This window comes from Bidens hawaiensis, unplaced genomic scaffold (genome assembly GCF_021521415.1).
Source record: "Bidens hawaiensis isolate Kalapana, Puna unplaced genomic scaffold, B.hawaiensis_p1.1 tig00006845_1, whole genome shotgun sequence".
NCBI lineage: Eukaryota > Viridiplantae > Streptophyta > Magnoliopsida > Asterales > Asteraceae > Bidens > Bidens hawaiensis.
The window spans coordinates 1,139,681-1,167,486 of record NW_027491467.1 but is presented as its reverse complement, the minus strand read 5'-3'; the positions used below and the strand labels follow the sequence as shown (position 1 = coordinate 1,167,486).

General features: G+C 33.9%; 2 protein-coding genes across 2 annotated transcripts in view; both read left to right on the top strand.

Moving 5' to 3' along the window:
- The first annotated feature begins 6,209 nt into the window (after positions 1-6,209).
- Positions 6,210-7,605, top strand: LOC143633683 (protein PLASTID MOVEMENT IMPAIRED 2-like). The gene has a single exon (XM_077101933.1). The coding sequence runs from the start codon at positions 6,233-6,235 to the stop codon at positions 7,589-7,591; it is 1,359 nt and encodes a 452-aa protein (XP_076958048.1). The 5' UTR covers positions 6,210-6,232; the 3' UTR covers positions 7,592-7,605.
- Positions 7,606-17,557: 9,952 nt separating this feature from the next.
- The window catches only part of LOC143633667 (cystathionine gamma-synthase 1, chloroplastic-like), a 42,522-nt gene continuing 32,273 nt past the window's right edge, over positions 17,558-27,806 (top strand). Inside the window, exons 1-2 of the mRNA XM_077101920.1 lie at positions 17,558-18,073; positions 18,460-18,536. Of these exons, the coding sequence (XP_076958035.1) occupies positions 17,605-18,073; positions 18,460-18,536 (546 nt within the window). The 5' untranslated portion in view covers positions 17,558-17,604. The remainder of the gene's footprint in view (positions 18,074-18,459; positions 18,537-27,806) is intronic.

Sequence of the window (27,806 nt, the reverse complement as noted above, 5' to 3'; positions counted from 1 at the left end):
ACCGTTTTTCCAGCGCCATCTCCGGCGACCGGAAAACGGTTCTGGCGAACTCTAAAATAACCATTTAACATTTGTTTTAATCTGTTAATCATCCCAAACGTTGTCACCACTAATTCTAAACATTATTACTTGATTAATTTCATCATTTACACACTAATAAACTCGCATTAATTACCACGACCATCGGATTATAATCAAATCCAATTAACGCGAAATAAACACTAATTGATCCAATTGTTATTACGAATAGAGTCTAAACCATCATCTAAACTTGCACTAATCATCAAATCTCTCTAATATACTCTTTATAATTTCGCAATCATTCTTCAAAGTTCGTTTCCGGCCAAGCTCCGACCACCGTCAAACACAAACATAATCAAGTAAGTATTATATGTAAACTAATCGTTTCAAGCAGTCTAACAAAACCCCCAACCTAATTTGTGCAAACATGGAGTCAATAAACATATTAGAATTCTAGGGTTTGGTAGTGTAAAAGATGAACTGGAATGTTTATATATATATATATATATATATATATATATATATATATAGTGAAAAGATCCAATACACTAATCCTTAACGTACATTAACGTACGTGAATCCCGTTTTTCACGAATCGATCCATGAAATCACATCCCAACATCTCAGAATCGTCAATACATATCCAATTAATCATTGGTTAACCGAAAAAAACAGTTTTGGATCGTTAATCGATCAACTTTTTACTTTTTTCACGAAGACCGTTTTTAGCGTTTTCTGAGCGTTTTAGGTTTTTGGCTGGGCGTTTAAGTTTTTGTGAGCGTTTTAGGTTTTTTTTTTGCCTTTGCTTTTTTCCTTTGAGTGTCTCGCGTACCTCTCGTACGTTAAGGCATTAGCGTACAATATCTCTACCATTTATATATATTAGTTCCTATTCTTTCAATAAATTAACATGCTGGTCCAACTGGTTAGGTCCTGGATGTGTCAATCAGGGGACCCGCGTTCAAACCAGGGTCATGGCAGTTTTGTTGTTTTATTTTTAAAACCTATCTTTTAATATATGTTAACCAAATAAAAATTTATAAAAACTATATTAAATCAATAAAATTATATAAAGTTAAATTAGTCATAATCTCTTTTCACCTATAAACCCGACTTTCGTTTCCGTTAAGTTTTCGTTAAAATTCCGATTAACATTAAATTAATATATATTATTTCGTTAAATTTATATCACGCTAATATAATTATTTTTCAAAGCTAAATTTCATGAAGATCCATAATGCATAAACGTTATAGATCTTAAACCCGTCAAATTCGTTTAAAACTAGTTTAACTTATATATATATGTGTGTGTGTGTGTGTGTGTGTATGTATACATATTTTCCTTCGTTAAACTTTAAAATTCATTAACATGTCGTTGTTCAAAATAAAATATACCATTAACATCCAAACTCTTTAAACGTTATAATATTCAAACTTAGCATTTATCTCGTAATTTAAAAATATTAGATTTAATAAATCGTTAAAATAATATTATAATATCAACCTTCATAAAATGATGAAAAATATATAACAATCGGGACAACCCGATTTATCTATTTTTATAAGTCGTTAGTTAATATCAATTTTGTGCTTTTAATTATGGTTTGTGACGTTCAATTGCTTTGGTTTCATTTATGCACTTTCGGTTTTATTTCAAGTTTGTCTTCAACTTCATGGTGAGTTTCTCGCACCCCATTTTTACTCTTTTACTACTTTTGGGGGTAGCATATATATCCTATCCAAATTGCAATTTCGATTATTCATTATACACAAACTGCAATTCGCTATATGGACTTGCATGTTTACTTGTTACTTGCTCAAAATTACTTGCACATAGATTACTTCAATATAGTATGATCATACGCCCCCCTTTGCGCTCAAGACATTTGTTGTTATGAGTGGAAAATGGCCTATTTATCTAAGTACGTTGGTGCGCAATCCCAACTGGAAAGGACCTTACTTGCGCTTATCTGAGTATGCTGGTGCACAATCCCAGCTGGAAAGGACCTTACTTGCTCATTTACACTTGTTCATGGAATTGAATGATTTTTATGTACTTATATCAAAAACTTGTGTGAACTCACAAACTATTCATTTAGTTGACTTTATTTTATATATATGCTACAGGTACTTTCATTAGAGGATGAAATGACGAAGATTCTAGAAGTTAGGTTATCTAAATAATAAACAAGAAGATGTTTGTTTTGTTCATTTTCCCTAGTATTTGTTCAGTTGATAAACTTGTGACTTGATGTCTTTGAATGAATTAATGATAATATTGTCACTTAATAGTGTCACATGTGTTTTGAGCAAGTTGTACGTCACACTCAGGCGTTTCCGCTTTGTTTTGTTCATTTTCCCTTGTATTTGTTCATTTGATAAACTTGTGTACTTAGATGCATTTGAATGAATTAATGATAATATTATCACTTAATAGTGTCACATGTGTTTTGAGCAATTTGTACATCACACTCAAGCGTTTCCGCTTTAGCCGGGGTGTTACAGTTAGTAGTGTAAATGTGTAGAGCCAAGTGTAGTGTGGTGTAGTAGTAGTTGAATTGCTTGGATATATTGAAAATTTTACTGGGATAACAATAGTTAAACGGTTTCTAAAATATTGATCACTAACAGTAAATGAATATTGGTCAAAAGGTTTAACCAGATATTGCCAATAACGGTTTTAGTGGAAAACCCCTAGCCTATGTAATTGGTTTGATTAGAATAAAAACTAGATAATCTTCTTAACCTATTGAAATTACTCTGATTTGACACTAACTTTATTTGCCTGTTGTTCCTAAATGGTTCAAACTATTTCCACGGTCCATGTACTGTGTTGGTTGTAAAAATCGCTAGCAGCTAGTCGGGCGGTGGGGTGGGGACTAGCGATTAATCGGGATTAGTTAAGATTAATCCCGATTAATCGGATCGGACTTTAATATATCATTTTCAGTTTTATATATACACACACACATTTTTATATGTAATTATCAGTTTTATACATACACAAACATATATTGGTTGGAATCTTGCTTGGAACCGGGGGTTTTTTTTTACTGAAATCTCTCGCAGAAAATGGCCGATTTTGGTCGGAATCTCACCTGAAACCGTTATTTTTGGTCGAAATCTCACCGGAAGCCGCCAATTTTGGCTTGATTTGACCGGAAACCGTCGATTTCGGGCCGGCTTTTACCATTGACCGATTAATTGGCCGACTAGCCCGAAATTAATCAGTGAAGTGGGGACTAGCGATTAATCAGGGATTAATCGGTGACTAGTCGGGATTTTTGCAATACCGACTATAACAATACAATATAAAAAACCAAGTATTATATCTAGGGCTGTCACTTTACCCGAAACCAACCCGAACTAACCCAACTCGAAGTATCCGAACCCGAGAAATGACTAACCCGAACCCGAACCGAAGTAATTCGGGTTGGTTCTCGGGTTTGATTTATAAGATTTGGGTGAACCCGAATAAACTTTTAGTTTTGAAATTAAGTATATTTTTTTGTATAATAGGTTAAGTCTTTTCCACTAAAGTTATCAGAATTTGGCTTTAATCGACTGTTTTCATTCTAACTATTATGGATCGATTGCTTATTATTAATTTATGTTTTCTGTTATTTACAAACAGCAACCGTAATCGAACAACCAAACACGCCCGATTGAATACGATTAAGGTTCGAGTTAGTTTTACTTTTCTTTTGAATATTTTTATCAAGTTAGGTTAGTTTATTATTTGATTATTTATGTTATAAGAAAAGAAGAATATGTTGTTTTAATTTTAGCATTGTAGTTTTTAAAAAAAAATTGTTTTCTTTTTTTTAGGATACTCGAAAAACGATTAAGCCAACTCGAAAAAACCCGAACCCGAAAAATACGTGAGAGATTTGAGTTGAGTTTCAGGTCAATATTTAAAACTTTGAAACTTGAAGAACCCGACCCAAAAAACTCGAAACCCAAAGAACACCCCTAATTATATCTCTTAACTCCATATTTCACACATAATTCGATAAAGAGAAGACTAAGATCAAAGAAGAGCAAAATAAAAAAGTTCTGATACACCTAAAATCATAGTCATTCTTGTGCCGTACCATTATTGTTAGGAGATTTGTTAGAGAGGTGATCACCACTTCTTAAATATAATGAAATGAAAAAGGTGATAACTACATTGGATTAATGAAACATATATAAGGTGATCACTATCTTCTTCGAAGTAGTGAAACGTTAGATGTATCGGTGATCTCTTCCAGTTAAGAGTAACATTTAGAGTGTTCAACGAACTGAATTTCAAATAATCGATTTATTCTAATCGAATTTTATAAATTTTGAAGTTAGATTCGAATTTGATTCGAATTCGAAATAGATCTGACAAATTCGATTCAATTCGAATTCAAAATAGCCAATTTAAAATTCAATTTGAAAATGAAATTCGAATTCAAATGGATTGGATTCAAATTGAGTCAATTTCTTTTTTTATTTTAATTTCAATTTAAAAACCACTACAAACTTTTGTTTTTAACAACAAAAAATACAAGCCTAGAAAACAAATAAATCATTCAAGGTTACAACATTTCAAATATTCAAAATGATAACTTTCAATTATATGAATTAATAATCAAAATGATGATCTTTCAATTTTCAATCTTTTGAACATAAAAGGTTCTATACTTTATCTTTTTTTATGAGCATGTATAATTTATAGTGATAATAGATGCATATTTTGAATATCAATTTTGAATCGAAATTGAAATCATAAATTCGCATTCGATAAGAATGATTGAAAACCGAATTCAAACCTTCAAATTCGAATGCGAGTCGAATAGAATTTGTGTACCTTGAATCCGATTTAAATACTGAACACCCAATAACATTAACGGGAGAATCAGAAAGAAAACGTAAAATGGATTACTTAACGTTAACTTGAAGCTCTCTATAATTCGATTATGTTATCCAATGTACAAGGCTCTTTTTAATTTTAGAGGCATGTTCTTCTTCATTACACATCTATAAAAAAAAACAAAAATAATTCTATAAAAGGATGATGGGTACTCTCAAACTAGCCACTAGCAAACCAGTGGGCCCAAAAAGAGCATAAAAAATCAGAGGCTGTCGATACTAACAATAATAATAATACCCACCAGTCAGTCAGTCAGTCAGTCATCAACATGAATTACCATTTCAAGTAACCCCTCAACTGAAGTAACGAATCCTTCATTAATTATCAACCCCCCACACCACAGTTTATCAAATCATAATTATTCAGGTACGTATGCAACATCCCCAATTTTCTTTCATTATGGATGCTGTGCAAGATTGTACCTTTTGCTTTAGCTCTACTACCACTTCTGCATTCTTTCTTGCTTAATTTAATTCTACAAGGTTTTCTAATATCTTGAATTTTCCATTAAACTTCAAATCTTGACTTACCATTGAAAATTCGAAACGGTGTCGTGTCATTTTCGGGTTGTTGAAATACAAGATGAACAACTTATAAAAATTGACATAGATTACTACTTCTTAGTTACTTTAGCGCAATATAATTTACATTACAGTATTCTTATAGTTATAGACCTTAATTAAGTTATTATTAATCGGTGGTTCGTATATGTCCACATGATTATTGTTAGCTTTGAAATCAACAGGCTTATCATTTCTAGATTCTACTAGGCATGTAAACCAACCGAAATGAATATTGCAATAACCATTTTTTTGTTTATTTAGTTAAACGAATGGACATGAACATATGTCTCGTTCGTTCATTTATGATTGTGTTCGTTTGTTTATGTTTGTTCGTTTGAATTCGTTTATGTTTGTCCTTTACTTTCGTTTATGTATAGTTTACGTTTATTTAAGTTCCTTTATGCTTATTGAAATATTCATGAAAATTTTGTAGGCCCGTATTACAATTTACTCGAGCTTTAATAACACTTTTGCACATTTACTATTACCTCGTTTTAGCTCTGCTATGTTCATTCGTTTACATTTGTGAATCGTTCGTTTATACTGTTATTAAATGAACACGGACACATTGATTTTCTTAATGAACAAACAAGAACAAGAAAACCTCATTCCTTTAGCTGTTCGTGTTCGATCGTTTGTTCGGCTAAAGTAAAAAAGAACAAACACGATCTGTTTGTGTTCGTTTACAAGACTAATTTCTACACTGTTTTCAACTGACTGTGGTTCCAATTTTTATGAAGGCAAGAACATGGAAGTTTCCATAATGAGCAAGGAAGATTACCGGTATGCACAAGTGGTGCAAGAAATCCAACAAATCACACGCGAATTAAGCAAGATAAAGCTCGATATGACACGCATATTGAAGGAGAAAAGACACGCAGAGAACACGTTCAAAGCCTCAAGTTCTAAGAAAACCACACTTTTAAACGCGGTTCAAAGAATCAAAAAAGAGATCCAGGAAATAGACGAAGAACACGTTCTTGTTGAACTAGCACGAATCGAAGCGGTTAAAGAACACGAGTCCATTGAAGCTCAGAGGAAACAAGAAGCAAATCACTACCAAGCAAAAGTCAAAGAGATTGCCCAGCATAACAAACTCCAACAAGACCTCCAACTAACTCTTTACAATGTAAGTTTGTTACAGAACGAACTCGTGCAAGCTAAAGCCCCAAAAGTGGGTCCCAATTTGTTACAAACAGTTACAGAAGAACTAGAAACCGCAAAAACCGAACTAGCCAACATTAAAGGGGAAGGGTTTAACTTCATGGCATCCATGGATGTAATCCGAAACGAGCTTAAAAGCATTCGAGACGAAAAATCGCCTTTCGAGAAAGAAGAAGCGAAACGAGACTTAGCGATTGAAACTCTAAACGCGAAGATATTAAAAGAACAGGCAAAAGTAGAATCGATCACAGCGACCACAGAAAAAGCCAACTCGGTTGCATCAAATCTATCAGTCACAGTCGAAAACTTAAGAAGGGACGCCGAGACAATAAAGAAACAAAAGGAACTTATTATTAAAGAAACTGAAAATATTAAGTTGGAGATTCCTAAAACCGAGTCGGAAATAGAATTAACCGAGCAAAGATTAGAAGCCGTGATGGAAGAACTCAAAGCCACCAAGTCAACCGAATTTACCGCGCTAGAGAATTTAAAAACCGTGATTGATTCAACCGTACGTGCTCGAGAACAGACTTCTCTAAACAGTTCAACAATAATAATAACTACTTTTGAATACGAGTACTTAAATGGAAAGGCGAGCGGTGCAGAAGAGATTGCTGATAAAAAGGTTGTTGCAGCTCAAGCATGGGTGGAAGCATTAAACGCAAATGAAGAGGAAATAATAATGAAAATAGAAATGTCTAAAAAAGAAATAAGAGAGTTGGATGCAAAATGGGGGCAAAATGAGGAAAAAGTACTGGCCTCGCCTCGGAGGTCAATGTATAAAATTGGGAGTATGACACCCGAGAGGCGGACTCGGTCGCAGAAGTTATTATCTCCTGCAACACGTCACGCGATTAGATCGGCCTCTTTCGGTAAGAGAAAGGAAAGGGGGCCGCGGAATATGGCTAAGTCGTTGGATGAGACTGATGAAATGGGTGAATGAATTTGTTGGACATAAATAGTTTTTTGATGGTGAACAGCATTTTTTGTGTTGAATAAAGAGTTTTTTTGTGTATAGAATATAGATTAAACTTAGCAAATCTACTTCTTAATCCACAAACATTAATTACTACACTCATTTATTATGCCGATACACAAGTGAAATCTTAACTTGGGGTAAGGGTGGTCCTGTTGGGTAAATGTAATGTGGTGATGCGGTTTGAATACATTGCGCTGGCTGCTGTCTTTGATCAGGGACGTGTGGTATCTAATAACCCGAAAGTTGAAGGTTTCATTGCATCTGAGCCGTAGATGAACGATTGTAGATGATACTCTTTGACTCCAATATTATTATTACTGTATTCTGCAGTATGCAATTTTGTTGATTTTATTAAGTGATATGAATCAAGTGATTATGCAGTAGAAAGGAACCACCAACTTCATAATCCTTTGGAAATAATTTGTGAGTCCAACTTGTTGATTCATTAAGCAATATGATTATGTATCTCAGGCTCATCATATATGGGATATTGGAATGTTGTCTACACAGGCTTCACACAAACAAGTGGTTAACTCTGCTTACTTTTCTCCTCTTTTAGAAAGCAACATAATGACCACGTTGATTGATTGATTGATTGATAATGAGTAATCAAATCAATATGTGGGACTCTTATCTTTGGCCACTTGATTCTAATCATTATTATTAGACTTGATTTATTCCAGGTTGTTTAACTAATTCGAGTATAACGAATTTTATAAGCGAATCAATCTTGTTTCATTTATACACATGCTTACACACATTCATATAAACACATGTATACGTATAAAAAATATATATACATCAACACACTTAACCTTTTTATTTGCTGATAATTATGAGAACCTGTTATGGATAAACTCAAGTGACCAGTCATTACCATGCTAACCAATGGAATCTAGTAAATTGCATCTTGTACAAGGCAGATATCAATGCTATGGTAAGAAACCGGTAGAAGAAAGATTTTAACCTATGATGTCTACTAGACAGAAAGCAGTCGCTTATCATTGCACCATCTCTTGAGCGTTATATGTAAGGATTCGATATGTTGCTCGGACCTCAAGATTTAAACAAAAAGTCTTTGGTGCGAAAGCTATGGTGGATGCGAGAACTGCGGAAACTATTGACAAGACAGAGATTGATGTGAGAATAGTGTGGTGAGTGAATACTCTGATATATTATATTTCATATATGCGGAAACTGTTGTTTAGTATAAATAAGTTTTTGTTTCTCATATGTAGAGGTTGTTCAATTGGTGATTTTATCTGTATTTTTCATATCTTGTAATTCACTTAAATATCAATGAAGAAAGCTTTGTATTCCATTTTATGTTTTGTTCTATGTTAATCTAACCATGTCAACTAACCCAAACACATTTCTAGTTTAACTTTATCCAAGCTCAAGGGAACAAACAAGCCATTCGAGCTTGATCTTGTAAACGAGCACCTCGAGCTAAAAGAAGTTAGTAAATTGCAAATATTACCAAGAACTAGGCAAGTATCGAGCTTCATATATAGCGGTTATGATTAGTACAATAATACCTATTAGATTTTTTTTAAGCGGGTCGTAATATACTCTGAAATCCACTTAACATGTCTACGTAGGCCATGATTTGAACCCTCGACCTATGAGGGAGGAGACGCTTATTAGTTATTACACCCCAAATACCATTGGATATTGGTCTTGATGGTTTAATGCAACTTTAGTTTGTAGTCGAATAATTGTTACTATCTAGTCGGATTTTATGTAAACAAACCTTATTCTCATATATGTAAACGACGCACACATTGTTCATTTGGTCCATGCTTATTAAACCATATAGGTTGGTTAACCTTGATGAAGTGCTAGTTTTAAAACTTATAAAACATAATCAATCATAAATCACATACGACTTATTGTTAATTTGTATTGTATTCGCTCTTGGAATGACATGTTTAAAGCATAAACAGGTTCAAGAGGTAATATTTAGTGATTGTCGAGTTCAATTTTAAGCTGAATATATAATTGGGTGTCTAGGAAAGTGGCTATTATGGTTTTGGTGGGAAGAATTAGTAAGGCTTCCAACACGGGTCGCGCAAGAGGCAAGAATGTTGGTATTGTATCGGTTGATTCGGTTCCTAGTCCTCTGTGTGATGATTAATTTACGGAAACTGTGAAACGCATGTTCTTTTCTTGTGGACTTAGGGGTTGCAAATGAGACAGGCCGAGCCCAACTCGACTAGGCTCGAGCTCGATTGGTTTAACTTACACCGAGCTCGAGCGGTTTGTTTACTATTTAGCAATTATTTTTATATAATTATAATTATTTTTATATATTTTTCTATTATAACTTTATAAAATAATATATATTATTTAGTTATTTTTATTCATTTTTTCATAACATTTTATATATATTAATTAATAATTATTAAATATATATTTTAAAATTTATATAAATGACAGGCTCGTTTAGGCTCGCGAGCCGGCTCGAGCTAGATAGGTGAAGCTTGAGCTCGAGCTCGTTTATTAAACGAGCTTACTTTTAGGCTCGAGCTCAGGTAAGCTGAGCTCGATCGATCTTTTTAACGAGTCGATCTCGAAGAGCTCACAAGCAGCTCGTTTGGTTTGCACCCCTATAGTTGTGGTGTTGCCCAATCCCTTTAGCAAACGGTTTTCATGGTGCAAAATTCCCTTTCATTTATGCATTCAGGTTTCGAGATAATTTAGAATCTCATAAGTTTTGAGGGTTTCAAATAAAGTGGCTAGGTTGGTTCGTGCAATAATTCATACCGCTTTGGTGGTTTTATGGAAGGCTCACAATAGTGGCGAAGCTTGGACTAAGACACCGGGGGAGGGGGGGGTTCATATTGTATACAAAATTTCACAAACGAATGTGGCCGGGCTCAAATTTTCGGACAAAAAGGGCTAAGTTTACACTACGTATAAAAAATTTCGACCGAAACGGCTAAATTTTACATTACGTATAAGAAATTCCGGCCGAAAACGGCTAAATTTTACACTACGTATAAGAAAGTTTGGTCGAAAACGGCTAAATTTTACAACACGTATAAAAAATTTGGGTCGAAAACGGCTAAATTTACACTACGAATAAAAAATTCCGGACGAAAACGGGTAAATTTACACTACTGCGTAAAAAACAGGGGGGGCCGGGGCCACCCGTGGCCCTAAGCAATCTTCGCCGTTGGCTCACAATGCATTGTTGTTTGAAAGGAGACCCGTCTCACTTAATGGTTTGATAGGTGATGTTAAAGCGATGAGCTGTCTTTGGATTAAGAACCGCACGAAGGGTAATAGCTTAACTTGGAAGGATTAAAGTAGGTTTAAATTGGTTAGTTTTGGTTGGCAGTTTATGGTGTCGTGTTTGCTTTGTTTCGGTTAGCTTCTTGCTTGCCGGGTGTTTTTTATAAATTTTCGTTTTCATTGGTTGTTAAAAAAATTGTTCATACGGTTAATATATTTTATCTAAGTTTTTTGTTTTTGTATGTTTTTTTTTTGTTTTTTTTTTTATCATTCGTTTGTCTCAACCAACCATGTAGGGCACACATACGAGTTGTATATTTATGTCAAACACATTAAAGTTCATAAAATCATACAAACACTCATCACATCCCCCACATAAATGACAAGCACAATCTAGTGATAGCCAAGAGCTTCCGATCAAACTTTACACTAGAATGCTTGCAGTCGCATCAACCTTTATGTCTATATTTTTCATTAGTTGGTAAGCTTTTTAATAAAACAGTTTTCCTTGTAAACTTTGAAATAAATATTTAGCATACCTTTAATTATATATTATAAATAAAATAATTCATAGTTACATGACTTTTTTTTTGAAAATACAAAATATTATTATAAACGAAAGACGATTAATCGCAAGGATCAAGAAACTATTACAAAAATAAAGAAAACAACAAGACAGTAAATCAAGCTACACCCTATAACGGAAGGTTAAAAAGCTAAACTTGCATCGTTCTCCCAATCAAGTGTTGCTCTTTTGCTCCTATGATTTACCCACAACCACAAGAAGGAAGTGGATTTATCACCTTGGTCATTTGAAAGGGTATGTTATTGAAGATAAAGTCACTCATTATTTGAAAGGGTATGTTATTGAAGATAAAGTCATTCACTATTTTTCAAATCATCCAACAAGTTACTACCGAGATAGCTTTGACCACCATGCATTCCTCCTTATTCTTCATGATTTTACTAGCGAGATCAAACCCGTGCATTGCGGCAACATAATTTTTTTCAATGTTGATGCATTCGTTACAACAAACGAAAGAGAAAATTAAAAAAAATATAGTTTTAGTATAAGAAAAAAGATGTCAAAACATGTTCATTTCCTTGTTTTCTTATCATGCAACGCCCGAACTCATGCTACCAAACTCCCACGTTGTGGTGGTTACCAAATGAAAAACAAACTCAAAACGTGTTAGGTTAATTGGTTTGTTAAATATGTGAGTTAATTATAAAAAGAATAAAAAAAGAAAAAACAATGCAAATAAATTTTAATTAAAAGTAAAAAAGAAAATACCAAAATATGAGAGTAAAATGCCTTTTTTTACCTCATTTGTTTGCAGTTTTGTTCTATTAGGCGGACTCCATCCACTATCTTAAACAGAGATTATAAATGGAGTTAGTATAAAGAGCCAACATTGTAACCAAAATCAAATGGCATGGTTTAATTCATCATAAATCATAAGTTTGTAATTCTGGACTGACTGAGGAAAGATAAATCATTTTTAATGTCGAATTTTTATCGTCTAAAAGATTTGAATCTAATGTCTCTCAATCTTTTAACGTTCTAAAGGTTTTATCTTTCTCGGTGAGACACCAATCCAATTACTTGAAAATAAGTGATATAAACCAAAATAGCAGTTTGTCTAAAAATGAAAACATACGATGTCGACATAAAATGATTAAAATCTCAAAGTTGCAGGATGCGATACAAGTAGGACCACATTGATTGGAAAAAAATTAATTTGTGGGTGTGACGCGGATCCAACTTTGATAGGTCCACAACCCCAACTTGTAATTGGTACATTCTCTTGGATCCTTTCTTCCTTAGGCATAAATATTGGCAACATGCAAATTTAATATTTCATAAAAATTTAAAATGAATTTTTATAAATCTATATATATTTTATGCATTATACCAAACCAAAGACTATAATCTTATTTCTTAATACGACAAAAATAACTTTTTTATTATAAATCAAGAGAGGAAAGGTTACCAAAAATAAAAAATTATAGGAAAACTGAATTTTAATCATTCAAATTATTATCAAGTGATTGATAAGAATTAACACTGATAATTTGATAAATAATAATCCTAACTTTTATTTTTCATACTAAGGGTAATCCAAATAGCATAATAATTATAAAAAGTTATAATTGATTTGTATTTGATTTCCACTCAGTTTTCGCTTGTATGTTTCCCCATTTAGTTCATAATTCTCATTGCGAGGAAAATCAAGTCAATCAAATGTAAATTAACGTCGATTGTGTTACTATTATTGTCCTTAACAATGAAAGTGAGAGTTGTGAATGCTAGTAACAAAATTGATATTTGATATGACTTATTTATAAATGTATATGTTTATTTTTATGTACATATACTTAGTTTTTCAATAAATGAATGTATAAATTTTAGATGAAAATCTATTATGATAGCTAATATGACTTATTTAAATGCTTTTGAAAGTAAATCCATGAGACATATCTAATATCTAATGACTATATAAACTTTACGAAAAGCAAAACCTTTTTTTAATCATCCAATAATACAAAATGTTATGTCGAGGGCACTCACTCATCACTTAGTACCCCCACCATCCCATGCCGACCCTTAGGATTTACCAATTTTATTATATAAGCAAAAGACATATTTTTATTGGATTTTAGGGTGGATAAGGATGCTTATTGTTTTCATAATATAATACTAGGATATAGCCTGTGAAATATACGGGTGGTTAAAAAAAATACAGCAAAAAATTTAAATTTAATAATAAACGTAATAATATACCTTATGAGTTCATAAGATAATAATAATAATAATAATAATAATAAATAAAATTTTATAATTCATAAATATCTAAATATCTCATTTAATAAAACATTTAAAGTTATATTTGTAACTTTATTAGTAATTCTATAAATGGTAATAATATTAATTGGCATCCTAGTTGTATACTCTAGTTGAATAACATGTGAAATAATATTTTGTTTTAATAGTATAAGTAGATGTATAAATTGATAAAAGAGTAATTACAGAAGTAGTCATGTTATTTTATAATAAAATAACTTATACATGTACTAATGTTTAAAATTAATAATTTAGGGCTTTGTGCTTTCATTTTATATCAACATCGGGTACTAAGGCTAACGACTGTTACTATTAACGGACTACCTCTTCATGTGAAAACAGTGACGAGCATTAATATTAACGGACCACCTGAACAGAGTGTGCATCAATTTATTACAGAACTGATACCACCCGAACTCCGATAACGGAATCGGTATATATTTCACTACTAGTGTCGGGTCAGTTTCATACTACAACGTAACTTTATACCTCATAACTTCATTTTATGTTTTGTGCAACCAATGGAAGTATAGAAAATAACCTTGTTCATGGCAAATAGTTAGATTCGTTCTTTGAATAAATTAGATCCCAATAAAAGTTAATTTATTTGAATGGAGAGCAGGTGTAGGAAAAATCCCCATAAGAGAAGTGATAGAAAGGTGGATGCGAAGATGGCGGACAAGAAGTTGGTTAACTATGGTATTCATTAACAATCGACAAATCATCTTCTTGGATTGTGTAGCTTTGCAAAAGTGCAAGATATGCGTTATGCTAACACTATATTCTCGGGTTTAAAATACAAGGAAAAGAAATGATGAGATTGAATATAGGAAGAAATGAAAAAAATTATATACTTAAAAGGCATTCTAGAGTAAAAATAAAATAAAAGAAAAGAAAGTGTTTATTACTTTTTTGGGTTAGATTATAAGGAAAAAATAGGAAAGAAATTTGTAACTTTACAATTATGTCCTTATAGCAACATGGAAAAAAGAATTAAGATAGGGTAAATTGGTAATATAGTAATGAGATATAAACTTTCTTTCACAATCCGGCCATATTTGGAAGAAAATTTTTGAAGGAAAAAAGGCTTAACTTTTTTTTTTTTGCATTCTCTTTCTTTGCTTTTAATGAAAAAACTCAATAATGAAAAAAGAAATATTTTCTTATCTTTTCTTTTCCAATCCCTTAAATAAAAAACTCAAGAATGCAGTGTAAATGCAATCTCCCCATGATGACGAAATTATGGGAAAATAAGTTTTTTTGAAGAACTTTATACACTGCATTGTTTTAGCAATAATTTGGTTCATTCATAAAATAAGTAACAAGAATTAAATAACATTTTTAGTAGTACACAAAAGGTCTCGAACACATTTGTAACATGCTAGACATTTCCCACATTAGCCATGGACATGAATTCTTGGTATTAGAACGATAGTTTGAGATATTCAGGCATTCCTAAATGCCCATGCTTAAGCTACGAATGAGACCAGAAACAGGAATGCCAATATGGGTAGCTGCAAGCCAAGAGGTAAGGGTTTTAAAATTTGCATGTCATGTAATAGCAATGACTTTTCTTTATTACTTATCAATTCTTTGAGTTGTGACAAGAGATGTTCATGATATGTGAAGTAAACAACAAATTATACTTTATCAACATCTTTAGCAATTTATAGTTACTTACGTACCATATGCTGATTATAGCATGGGATGATCATATGAATGTTCTATCTCGTAAGTATGTTTTATTTAATGTTATGCTTGAACGCCAAATAGACTTAACTTATTATGAAGTTACCCATATCATTGAGGCTACGTGGAAGCCAGACGTAAAAATTTGTTTTGCCAAAGTTATGTGAGGTAGGATGTTATAAAAGATATCAACGCCACTCAAGTGTCGTTTAAGATAACGAGGTAAACCTCATCAAGGACGGTGAGTCTCCAAGGGTGTTCAGAGAGACTATCTAGGCAAATTCCACAATCAAAGTGGGATGTCGGGGCAAACCTTATCAAGGACAATGAGTCCAAAGTGAGATTTTTTTTTTGGGTTGGGGGGGGGGGGGGTAACAATCTAGGCGAATCTCACATCCGCCGTGACAGAAGAGATTCTTGGTTCATAGGGAATGCATTGTCTATTGAATCATTAAATTGGTTTAAATTTTAAAATGGCTACGAGATGAAAGGATAACTCCATAGTTATGTGTGTTCATAATGAGAGTAGTATAAAAATAAGTCACTTGCTGGGATCCATGCTCTTGCTCTTGTAGGTGAAGTTAAGCATGACTACTAAAAGACATCAAAGGACAACGAGTTTTGTTTTAATCTAGCAAACAAAATAACATTTGTATCTTACAAAAATAACATTTGTTTAAGTTATAAAATATTATTTTATAACTCCTAAATCTTAATTAATTATTATCATTTTTTGATTGCCATAACTAAGCGCTTATTCTCTGATAAAAAAATAAAATGTTCATGAAAATTTTATTCAAATTAATATCGTCATTACACTTAGAACTTCATAATTCCTTTGTATCTTACAAACGAATTTGATGAAATAGGGCGGCATTTAGAAGATGCCATTCAAGAATGCCCGTAACCTATTAAACATAATTGAATCTCATTCATACCTCACGACTTATGAATAATATATATATATTTTTTCATGTTTGATAAAAGGTAGCTAAACAAACTCGACTGATTTTTTAACCAACCGACTCATTGACTCGCTCTTAGGAAAGGGCGGACATAGTGGGTAACTAGGGGTAGCCTCCGCTACCCCTCAACTTTCCATAAGTATTGCAAATTTATTTATTTTTTTTCGGTTTTCGTATTTCGCTACATCTGGAAAAATATAATGTTACCCCTATCCATATTTGTTTAAAGTTCAACCAAATTAAAAGCTAAAACCAATTAAAGTCCACCCAAAGTTTTAAACCTTACCAAGTTAAAGCGAAAACTAAATAAAATCATTGTTCATTGTTCCTCCGGTCGGACCTCTACGCTGCAACCGAGTACCTGACGGTCAGTGTTCCCCCGATCCCTCTTCCACGATTCAACTTCTACTTGTTCAATTTATGTATTCTTCTACCTTTACCTAAAGTTGTAATTGTTAATTTGTTTATATATATTATTAATTTGGAATTGTTTATGAGCAATTAAATATTTGAATGACTAATTATGGTGTATTGGATATTTGGATAATGTAAATTGGAAATTGTAATTGATTAAGGACTTAGGATTTATGTCTAAATTAGAACTGATTATGGATTTAGGATTTTTGTGTAAATTGGAATTGATTATGAGTTTATGGGTTTTTTTTAAATTAGAAAACTTGAAAGATAAAATGTAAAAAGTCATTTTAACAATCTTTTTAATCGAAAATTTTAAGAAAATGATGATATCGGTCCAATAACAAATTCAAACAAAAAATATATATAAAAAAAGTTTGGTTATCGTATGAAACACAACAAGTTTTTTCATTTACATTATATGAAGTATGATAAAAATTAGATTTTTGAACGTCACCCTTGAGATTTTGGTCTAAGAACTACTGTTAGGCTCGTTTAACTTCAAACCCAACCTCAAACTGAGTCAAGCTGTCTCGTTTATATTCGATCTCGAGCTCAAATGTACACTAGCTCAACTCAACTCGAGTCGTTTATAAAAATGAATGGTGATGAAAAATAAAAGAGACAAAAGGTTACTTACCTCTTGATCCAATAATGACCCTTTCGGCGTCGATCCATGGAATCTCTTCATTATTATTATTGCCTATAAAAACAACCCCACCTCCTAAATATAATTCATTTCACTTCAGATCGTCATCCCCTGAGATTTGATTTGATTTGATTTGATTCCAAATCTCGTATTCATTGCAGCCGTTTAACCACCTAACATGGCCATGTCCAGCTGTACACCTAGGGTTTCATTTCCTTTCGAATGCCGTTCTGATTCCAGCATCTCCGGCGCCATTCCTCGTCCTGACGACGCCCGTTTCTCCGCCAAACTCCGTTCATCCACCGGCAAACAAACGTTCGGTATGTCCTCTCTGATCCTCAGGTTCCCGCCGAATTTCGTCAGACAGCTCAGCAACAAGGCCAGAAGGAACTGCAGCAACATCGGCGTTGCTCAGATTGTTGCCGCCTCATGGTCCAACAACCAGCCGCCTTTTACGGCGGCGGCGGCGGTTGATGCCGCCGTCTCCGTCCCGATCGCTGCGGGCGAAGACGTTGTTGTGGATAACAACAATAATAATATTATTATTATTATTAATGATGATGATAAGGATTTAGGTAATGATAGCAAATTTGTACAGTTTGAGGCTTCATTTTTGAACGGTGACGGCAGCGTTGCAATTCATGCTGGTATGTTTGCTTCTTTATTTCAAAGCTCAGATCTGTTTATTGTTGTGTATTTATATCGGATCGGATTGCGGTGGGATATCTGTGATTTTAATATCATGCAGAATTTATATATATAGCAGCTTAATACTAACAATTTAGTATACTCTCCTACCATTAACAAATTAATCTTTTGCAACTTACAAAACACTAACAGCTGTAGCAAGTAGGAACTAATTAAGACTGACATTAAACACTAATATTGGGAAAATAGCCAATATTTTGACCGATATTCTGCGAGAGGTCCAGCACTCCTATAGCACTGATATCGACTGCATAGTATGTGATCTGCTAATTCAATTGCAATTTGTGTTTATGATACTGAATCAAACATGATCTGATATTGTTAGGTGAAAGATTGGGTAGGGGCATTGTTACTGATGCAATAACTACACCTGTGGTTAATACATCTGCAACTACACCTGTGGTTAATACATCTGCATATTTTTTCAAGAAGACTATTGACCTCATTGATTTCAAGTTATATACCATATTTATTTATTTTATTTATTTTTTAATAACATGTATAATTCTCATTTCAAGATTTTTAGTTGTCAAGCTTCAAGTTTTATGTTGTATGCTAATTTAGTGAGTGACTTTTGGTTAAGCTGGATTAAGATAACTTTACTGTCCCTGAAATCTGAATTTAATTTTATGCATTTGATTATTCATTTTCCCATTTGATTATTATAGGAGTTTTTTTTTCCCAAGAAAAGTGTAATTACAAAAAAATATTTACCATTTTGGTGTGCTTTGAAAAGTATTTACCAAAATGGTGTAGTTTAAGATATTTATATACTTTATTAATATTTTTCATCAATCAGTGTCTCCCTTTGTTAATAAACAATCCCCAATTAATTACCTGAAAAAATAACAAAAAAAAAACACACACACATTTTTTTTACTGTTTTCATGGTGGCATCCATGAATAACTGGTTAAGTTTCTCAAACTCACCGCAAGGCCATCAAACTACTCTTAAATAATGTTAATATATAAATAAAATTAAAAAAATGTTTGGTTGAGTAGAGTTCCTAAGAGTTCTTAACTTTTTTAGAGTTCTTAAATGATACCAACCCTATATATATATATATATATATATATATATATATATATATATATATATATATATATATATATAACTCGTTTATGCTTACTAACCATGCTTAACTTCTGCTGATTTTAGTTTGTATTTCATATTTATTGAGTTCCATGGTTATGGGTTTGTAGAGACTAGCCTCGGTTAACCGTAAATAGCTCCAAACCGTAAACCTAACTTTGTTTACTAGTTTTGTTAAATAACTGTATAAACATGCTTTATGTTAGATTTAAGTTCTAAAATCATTTTTATAAGTTCCATGGTTATGGGTGTGTGGAATCTAACCTCGGTCATAACCCAAAACAAGATCCGAACCGAAAACTTTTGTTTAAACACTTTATTGTTGACTTTTTGGTTGTAAAACTTAAGTATCACCATTTATAAATTATTATACAAGTTATTTGATGTTTGGGCATATGGTAACCATTCTTGACCTTATTCCAAGATAAAAACCGAACTACACCGATGTCACTCGCTTAAGACACACAAGTGTGTTTCTAGCTATCAAGACTTGTATATTTCTTTAAAAATATTTTATAAACTGATATTAATTATTTTCTTAAATTACTTGGAATGTTGAATCCAACTTGATCTTATAACAAAGTTGGACCGACGAAACCGAACACCCGCTTAACGGACGTTGTTAGTTCTAAAACAATAGAACTACATACTTGGTTAAGTCTTCTTAAATTTTGTTGAGTTATCTTATAACATTCTTTATTTTGGAAAGTTGACTTTGGGTTTGACCAATTACCAAGACTCGAACCAACAACCCGAGCACTCGTAAAAACTCGTTTTAGTATCTATATTATAAAGGGATTTGCATTCTTGCATTTTTACCCACCTTATTACTTAACATAGGTTGAGTAAAATTAAGGGCTAGATATTTTAACCCGGTTTCGAGCAAACTTATATTTTTAAAGGACTATTATTATAATTTTTTTAAATTTTTACATTTTAAACCTTAAACTTTAAATTGTTTGCATTTCTTATCATTAATTTTATTTAAAGTATTCATAGACAACCTTTCTAATACAAGACTTCCTTTCATCTAGGCTTTGCTCGTTAAACCTCATCCTTCCAGTTACTCGTCATTTAACCGATCAAGTTTATTACTTGAACGTGAATACTTTTCATCCCCCCGTTTTTGCATCTCTCGTTTTGGGGGTGATATTGCATAACTATTCAAACTAAATGTTTTATACTTGAGTCTTAAACCATAAACTTCATTGTATACCTTACTTAAATAAATTCTCGATCTGGTGTTATATGCGTACATGCTTAATTGCTAATGTGTTTACCGCTTTTGGTTGGTTGATTCATAAATCCAAGTATATTTGGCATCCCCTTATAGAAAGGTGTCGTTAATGTATTCTTATTAATGATTTCATAAAAACCCGAGTCTATTTGGCATCCCCTTATAGAAACGTGTCGTTAATGTATTCTTATTAACGATTTCATAAAAACCCGAGTCTATTTGGCATCCCCTTATAGAAATGTGTCGTTAATGTATTCTTATTAACAATTTCATTGTCTAAATTGTTGCTATTATTTATTGTTTTATATACAAGTTGTGGAATTACCTATTATATACTTAATGTTCAAAACTATGAAATTGCTCACCAACCTTTTGTTGACAAATTCTATTTTATGCAATGTTACAGGTTTGACTTTAGGTTGACTCGAGTACTTGAAGAGAAAACGTTATCAAGACTATTAGGACATTAGAAAAATGAACAATATATTATTTGCTATATTTGAATTCGGTTAGTGTATGAACAAGTTATGTGACTCTTTATGATTTTATGAATTTAAATGAGTTGATTAAATATTGTCACTTTAATAGTGTCTTGTGTTCTTGGGCAATCCATTGCACCCCGGCATATTCCGCAGCCTTCGGTCGGGGTGTGACATGTACCTTCGCGCTGGGTGAAGGAACGTGGGTGAAATTTTCGCGCTACGCGAAGGACATAACACATTAACCGAGATTGATCGGCTCCGCGCTACGCGAAGAAACAAGTCATGACTACTTCGCACTATGCGAAGTGGCCATCTTGAATGTGCGACACATGGCAACATGTGTCAGATCACGTGACGACACGTGTCAGCTCACCAGTGACTCAGCAAAATTAAATTCGGTTCGCGCGACGCGAACAACTTGATCCTTGTTCCTTCGCGCTACACGAAGGAACACAAAATTTACTATAAATAGGGGGTTCACGGCACACTTCATCTCACACCAAATCACACGTTTTCACACATACACTTAGCCTCATTTTGTGTGTCGAATATAGTAGTGCATGCCAAGCCCCAAAGTTCTGACGGTATAGACTTTACTACGCGATATAAAGTAGAAAGTGCTGATCGTACAAGCTTAAGCATATAAACTCCGAATACCCGTGTAAGGTAGGGCTTCAGCCTAAGTTATTAATTTATCATGCCTTATACCCTAGTCGAGGGTATAGCCTAGACCTTGATCAGATTTATAAATACAAATGTTATAGTTAAAATAATGTTTCGTTATAATTAAGAAACATAGAACTTTCATAAATGAGGACATAGTTAAAATATTGTTTCTTCAAGATTAAGAAATATAAGCTTTCATATACAAGAGATATAGTCAAATGTTTCTTCATAATTAAGAAACGTAAATATGAAAGGGCAAAAATCGAAACCATATCCAAACTTTCGCCACCAACTTTAGTCAAAGCCATTAGAATTTTTCTAGGTCACGCAAGATTCTATCGCCGCTTCATAAAAGACTTCTCCAAAATTGCTAGATCTATGACCAAACTTCTAGAGAAAGACACACCATTTATCTTCTCTGAAGAATGTGTTGAATCATTCAGCATATTGAAAAACAAACTTGTCAACTCACCAATCATGACTACACCCGATTGGACCATTCCATTCGAAATCATGTGCGATGCAAGTAACTTTGCAGTTGGAGCCGTACTCGAACAATGCAAAGAAAAACATTTTCACCCAATTTACTATGCTAGTAAAACTCTTAATGATGCACAAGAAAATTACACCACAACAGGGTAAGAGTTATTAGCAATAATATTTGCCTTTAAAAAATTTAGATCCTACCTAGTTCTTTCCAATACCATAGTTTAAACCGACCATGCCGCCATACGATACCTCTTCAACAAGCAAGATGCAAAACCCAGACCATCTGATGGATTCTACTACTCCAAGAATTTGACATTAAAGTTAAGGAATAGAAAGGAGCAGAAAATGTAGCAGCATACCATCTTTCACGCATAGAATGCCCAACTTCAGAAGAACATCACAAGGAAATTATCGATGACAATTTTTCACACGAGGTTCTCATGCATATCCAAGCATTCATGAAAGAGGAGGATGTAAGTCATTGGTTTGCCAATTTCGCAAACTATCTAGCTTGCGGAATCCTTAGAAAAGGGCTGACTCATCAACAACGACGAAATTCTTCTCCGACCTTAAATTCTACTTCTGGGAAGATCCATACTTGTTTACAATAGGTGCCGATCAGGTTGTTCGTAGGTGTGTATCAGGAAAGGAAGCCTTAGATATTCTCAAGCACTGCCATGAAGGACCAACCGGTGGACACCACGTTATCGCCACCACGGTCAGAAAAGTTTTTGACGCAGAATTTTTCTGGCCCACCATATATAAAGACACACATGCTTTGATCCAAGCATGTGATGCTTATCAAAGAGTAGGAAACATCTCTGCCAAAAATGAGATGGCTCAAAAAGGCATTCAAATATGTGAAGTCTTTGATGTATGGGGAATAGACTTCATGGGCCCATTTTCTAACTCATTCGGAAATAAATACTTCCTAGTAGCATTCGACTACGTGTCTAAATGGGTAGAAGTTCAAGATCTTCCCACTAATGATGCTCGGTTTGTAGTACGATTTCTAAAAAGGTTATTTTCACGATTCGTCCCTCCAAAAGCCTTAATCAGCGACAGAGGTACTCCCTTCTGCAATACCCTAATGGACAAAGTCTTAGCTCGAGATGGAGTTCGCCACCGTTTGGCAACACCATATCATCCTCAGACCAGTAGGTAAGTGGAAGTCTCGAATCGAGAAATAAAAAGGATCCTTGAAAGAACTATAGGAATAAATCGCTAAAATTGGGCAGAAAAGTTAGATGACGCTTTGTGGGCCCTTAGGACAGCCTAAAAAACCCATGGGAACAACACCTTTCAAACTTGTTTATGGGAAAACATGTCATCTACCCGTAGAATTAAAACACAAAGCTTATTGGGCACTTAGAGCAGTAAATTTTGATCTAATGTCCGCCGATAAAAATCAGGAAGATCAAATTCACGAGCTCGAAGCTCTAAGAGCACTGGCCTATGAAAACTCCTGGTCTTATAAAGAGAAAACTAAACGTTTACATGACGCCCATTTAAAAGGAAACAAAAAGTTTCAAATTGGCGATCGTGTACTGTTATATAACACAAGTTTACGTCTTTTTCCAGGAAAGTTGAAATCTCGTTGGACAGGCCCATATATAGTTGAATCAGTTTTTGACTATGGGACAGTAGATATTTCAAATTCTGACGGCCACAAGTTCAAGGTTAATGGACATCGATTGAAACCATACATCGATGGACCCTTCGAAGTTGTCTCGGAGGTCGTAATCCTCCACCAAAACCAATGAACATACTGGAAGTAAGGCCTGAACAAGACCTTCATTAAACCAGACCTTGTATATATGTTTCTTTGTTTTGTTAAAAAAAAGTTTCTCAAAAACACGGGGGCGTGCCTCAGTTGTAACATTTCGGGTTTTTCTTTGTTATTCTTGTAATCGTTACCCGACCCGTTTAAGGGTTCGGGTCACTCATTTAATAAAACCGACGCATTTATTGAGTATTTTCTTATTGTTTTAGTCTTGTTATTTATTAGTTAAATACTTAAACTTGCAAGAGTTTGCAATTTTCACCCAAACTAAACTTTAATCCATCCTCGTTTCCATCTATAAACCCCAGGGACTAAATAACAAAAAAGAAAATAAACAAAATATTTTCTTTTTCCTTCCTCCTTCTCCCTCTCCCACCGTCGATGTACACCCCCACCTTTCTTGGACCAAAATTTACGGATTAAATCAAGAAATTGACCATACCATATTAATCCTTACCTTAATTCGATCTTACCGACACTTTTAATATGGTAAATGATGAACTATGGACAGCTAGTTTCATTAATAACGAACCACGGCTCTTTTGACATTGTAACACTATAAATACCCAACTTCGTTTCAATTAAACTTGCACACACATCTCTCATAGCATCACGAAACAAAACCCTGACTCAATTCTTACATTCGAAGCCGTCAAGACTTTATTCGTGTTCAAGCTCCAGCCGCGAGACTTACACCACCATTAACCATCGATTCGTAACCTTTTCTGGTAATTATAATATACCTTATGTTCGTTTTTATGCGATTAACAAAAACCCCAACACAATTTTAACAAACATCAAATAATTAAACGGGTTTAAATTCTAGGGTTTTAAATTGGGGAAGAACAAGAACCAGATCTTATGCTTATATATTTATGATTCTGTGTACTGAACAAATCAAGGCACTGGCCTGATGGCGCGGGTTCGAATCCCCCAGGCCCGGTTTTGTTGTTTTTAATTGATATTATTATTTTAATTTACTTTTAATCAAAGATTTTGATATTAATGCATGTATAAATACTTAAATATGCATTTTATTCATAAAACAAGCTCCGGATTTAATTTCGTGTCATTGGACTTTTATTAACCATGTAATATACATATATGTATAAATGTGTGTGTGTGTGTATATATATATATGTTGTACATATAATAGATAAAAATAACAATAAATTCTTTTTTTTATCAATCGCTTAAATGAGACGTATTGTTATCTTATTGACGCTCAAACTATTTTATCTCGTATCTTTCCGTTAAAATATTATTTAGTTTATCTATAATAATAATAATAATAATAATAATAATAATAATAATAAAAAGGATAACAATACCAACAATAACATTTATAAATATAACAATAACCCTTGTGTACCTAATAATATTTTATCGAATCTCAAAACCCGTCATAAATATTAGTATTCCGCTATGATTATATTTAATCCTTGTTATTAACATCTAGGAGTAATTGTCGGCAAATATCGGGAAGCTTACCAGTTTTCCATCCTAGCCTCTTCTTTATTTATCTCGTCCTCGTTTACCATACTTAATAAGGTAAGTAAATTCACATCCCCCCTTTTTACCGCTTTACAATTTTGGGGGCGTTATGCGTTCACAATTAAATTATTGTTTTCACTACGATTCCACTATATGCGTAATTGAAATTGCTCGATTAGTTGATATGTGCAAATGTGACTATGTGTTTACTTTATGTTGGTTGGTATCCTTATCCTCATCCTCATCCTCATTAGTATGATCATACGCCGTCGAATTAGCTCGTTATCAAAATGATTCGAGTGAAAAGACAACTTTTATTTATTGTTATACTAGTTGTAGTGATTTACAATTATCGCACGGAATTGTCATTTTATTATTATATATACTCAAAATCGTGGTTTCTTTGCTCAACTTTATGCTGACAAAATATATATTTTCACGCATGGCGCAGGTAGCTTTATCGGATGAATCAAGTATTGGAAGTAGATGAGACCTTAGGTTGCTTGATGATTGAAGAACACTTTTTCTTGTTTTAAATTATTTATTAGCGAATTGTAACGTTATTGTTAAGAAAATGTTTGTGCTTTTGAAAATTGATATATGAATGAATAATTTAGATATTGACACGTGTATTTTACTTAGTGTCTTCTGAGCTATGATACAATCAATGTCTCGCCCCGGCATGTTCCGCCGTAGGTTGGGGTGTGACAGATTGGTATCAGAGCCGAAGGCTATAAGATAGGTGGTTAGACGTAACGACCTAGTAGCATGCTTAGGGTCCCTATACATGTTCCTATATGTGCACCCTACTTGTTTAAATTTTTGTACATAGCTTTATAGTGTTCATCATATACAATTGTACACAAAAAGCACACACCTAATCTGAGGCTATGCCTCACCCTCCAAAATTATTATTTTATTTTTAAAACTCTAGGACGATTTTTATCGGGAAATTCCTTAGGAAATCCCACCTTTTCTGCTCCCCTCTCCTTAAGGATAATTCGTGGGACGGATATGTAGTAACTGGAAGAGGGACACACTTGTTTACCGAACCCTTGACACCAAGGCTTGCGAGCCTAAGGAAGTGCAATGCGCATAAATCTCAATCACCCGCGAGACCTGGTTGCCTTCCTGGAGTGTTCGGTAAGGGTGTGGAACTTATTAGGCCAAAGCATATCACACCAAACGTACCCGAATCTACTACCCTCATTGTATCAGCGTGGTCATGTGACGATCACATCCTTAAATTTATAACAAAATTCCTGGTGATTTCGTGGCTAAACTCAGTTTTTCCGTATTGTTTTTGTTGATAGGATGGATGAAGTATGTTCAAGGGGTGGTTCCCGAACTACTTCAATCATGTACCTCAACACCCCCCTCAAATTCGATTTTTGATTGTTTTTGTTTATTTGGTGTTCGATATTTTTCATTTGTTGGAAGGAACCATGGTGGCTCATGAAGCCCTAACCGACAAATGAACCCGTGCATTTTAATTCAAGCTATGTTGTTATATTATTTATAGTTTTTTTTAAAGATGATAAAATGTTATATAATCAAGTGTCGTAAGTAATGAATATCCTCAAACAAAATCCTAACCTCAATGCACGACTACTATATTTCGTCAATTATTTATACTTGCAACATTCACCCGAGTCTTACGAACTTTACACCTTTTACCCTTGCAGTATGTCTTCTCGCCTCATCAACCGTAACCGTCGCACCGACAAATCTGGCCGCAACATGTCGTCCCGCATCGCTAAGGGAATCGTGGAAGCCCTCCCCACCATCATCACTCAATTGCAAACAATGAATGCTTCTTCATCATCCACAAGTCTGAATCCAATTGCTTACCCCCTCAAACAATTCAGGAGTGCCAACCCGCCCGAATACCACGGTATCGACGGTTCTACTGTTCTCCTCCAATGGTTCGAAGAAATGGAGAGCATATTCCTCCAATGTGAATGCCCCGAGGACAAGAAAACCAATTACGCCTCGAGCAAGCTTAAGAAGAATGCCCTCAATTGTTGGAATGGTGAGAAGCGCACGCTTGGCGCTGAGGTTGGCATGGCCTTGCCATGGGATGACCTCAAGAAACTTATGCTCAAGAAGTTCAGCCTGAAACATGAGATTTGGAAGTTGGAAGAGGAATTTTGGAATTTGAAACAAGAAAGTGGTAATGACATCGCCTACAACGATCGTTTCCATGAACTGAGCCTTCTCATTCCCCACATGGTCACTCCACTTGAGCGTGCAATCGACAAGTACATCTCGGGTTTGCCTATGGAAATCCAAGACTCCGTTCTAAGTCGTGACCCTCAAACGCTCCATGATGCCATCATCCCAGCCGGTACCCTCACCAAGAACCACGTTAAGGCCGGGACCTTGACGCGGAAGAATTCTAAGAAGTCCAATGATAAGCCCACACCTA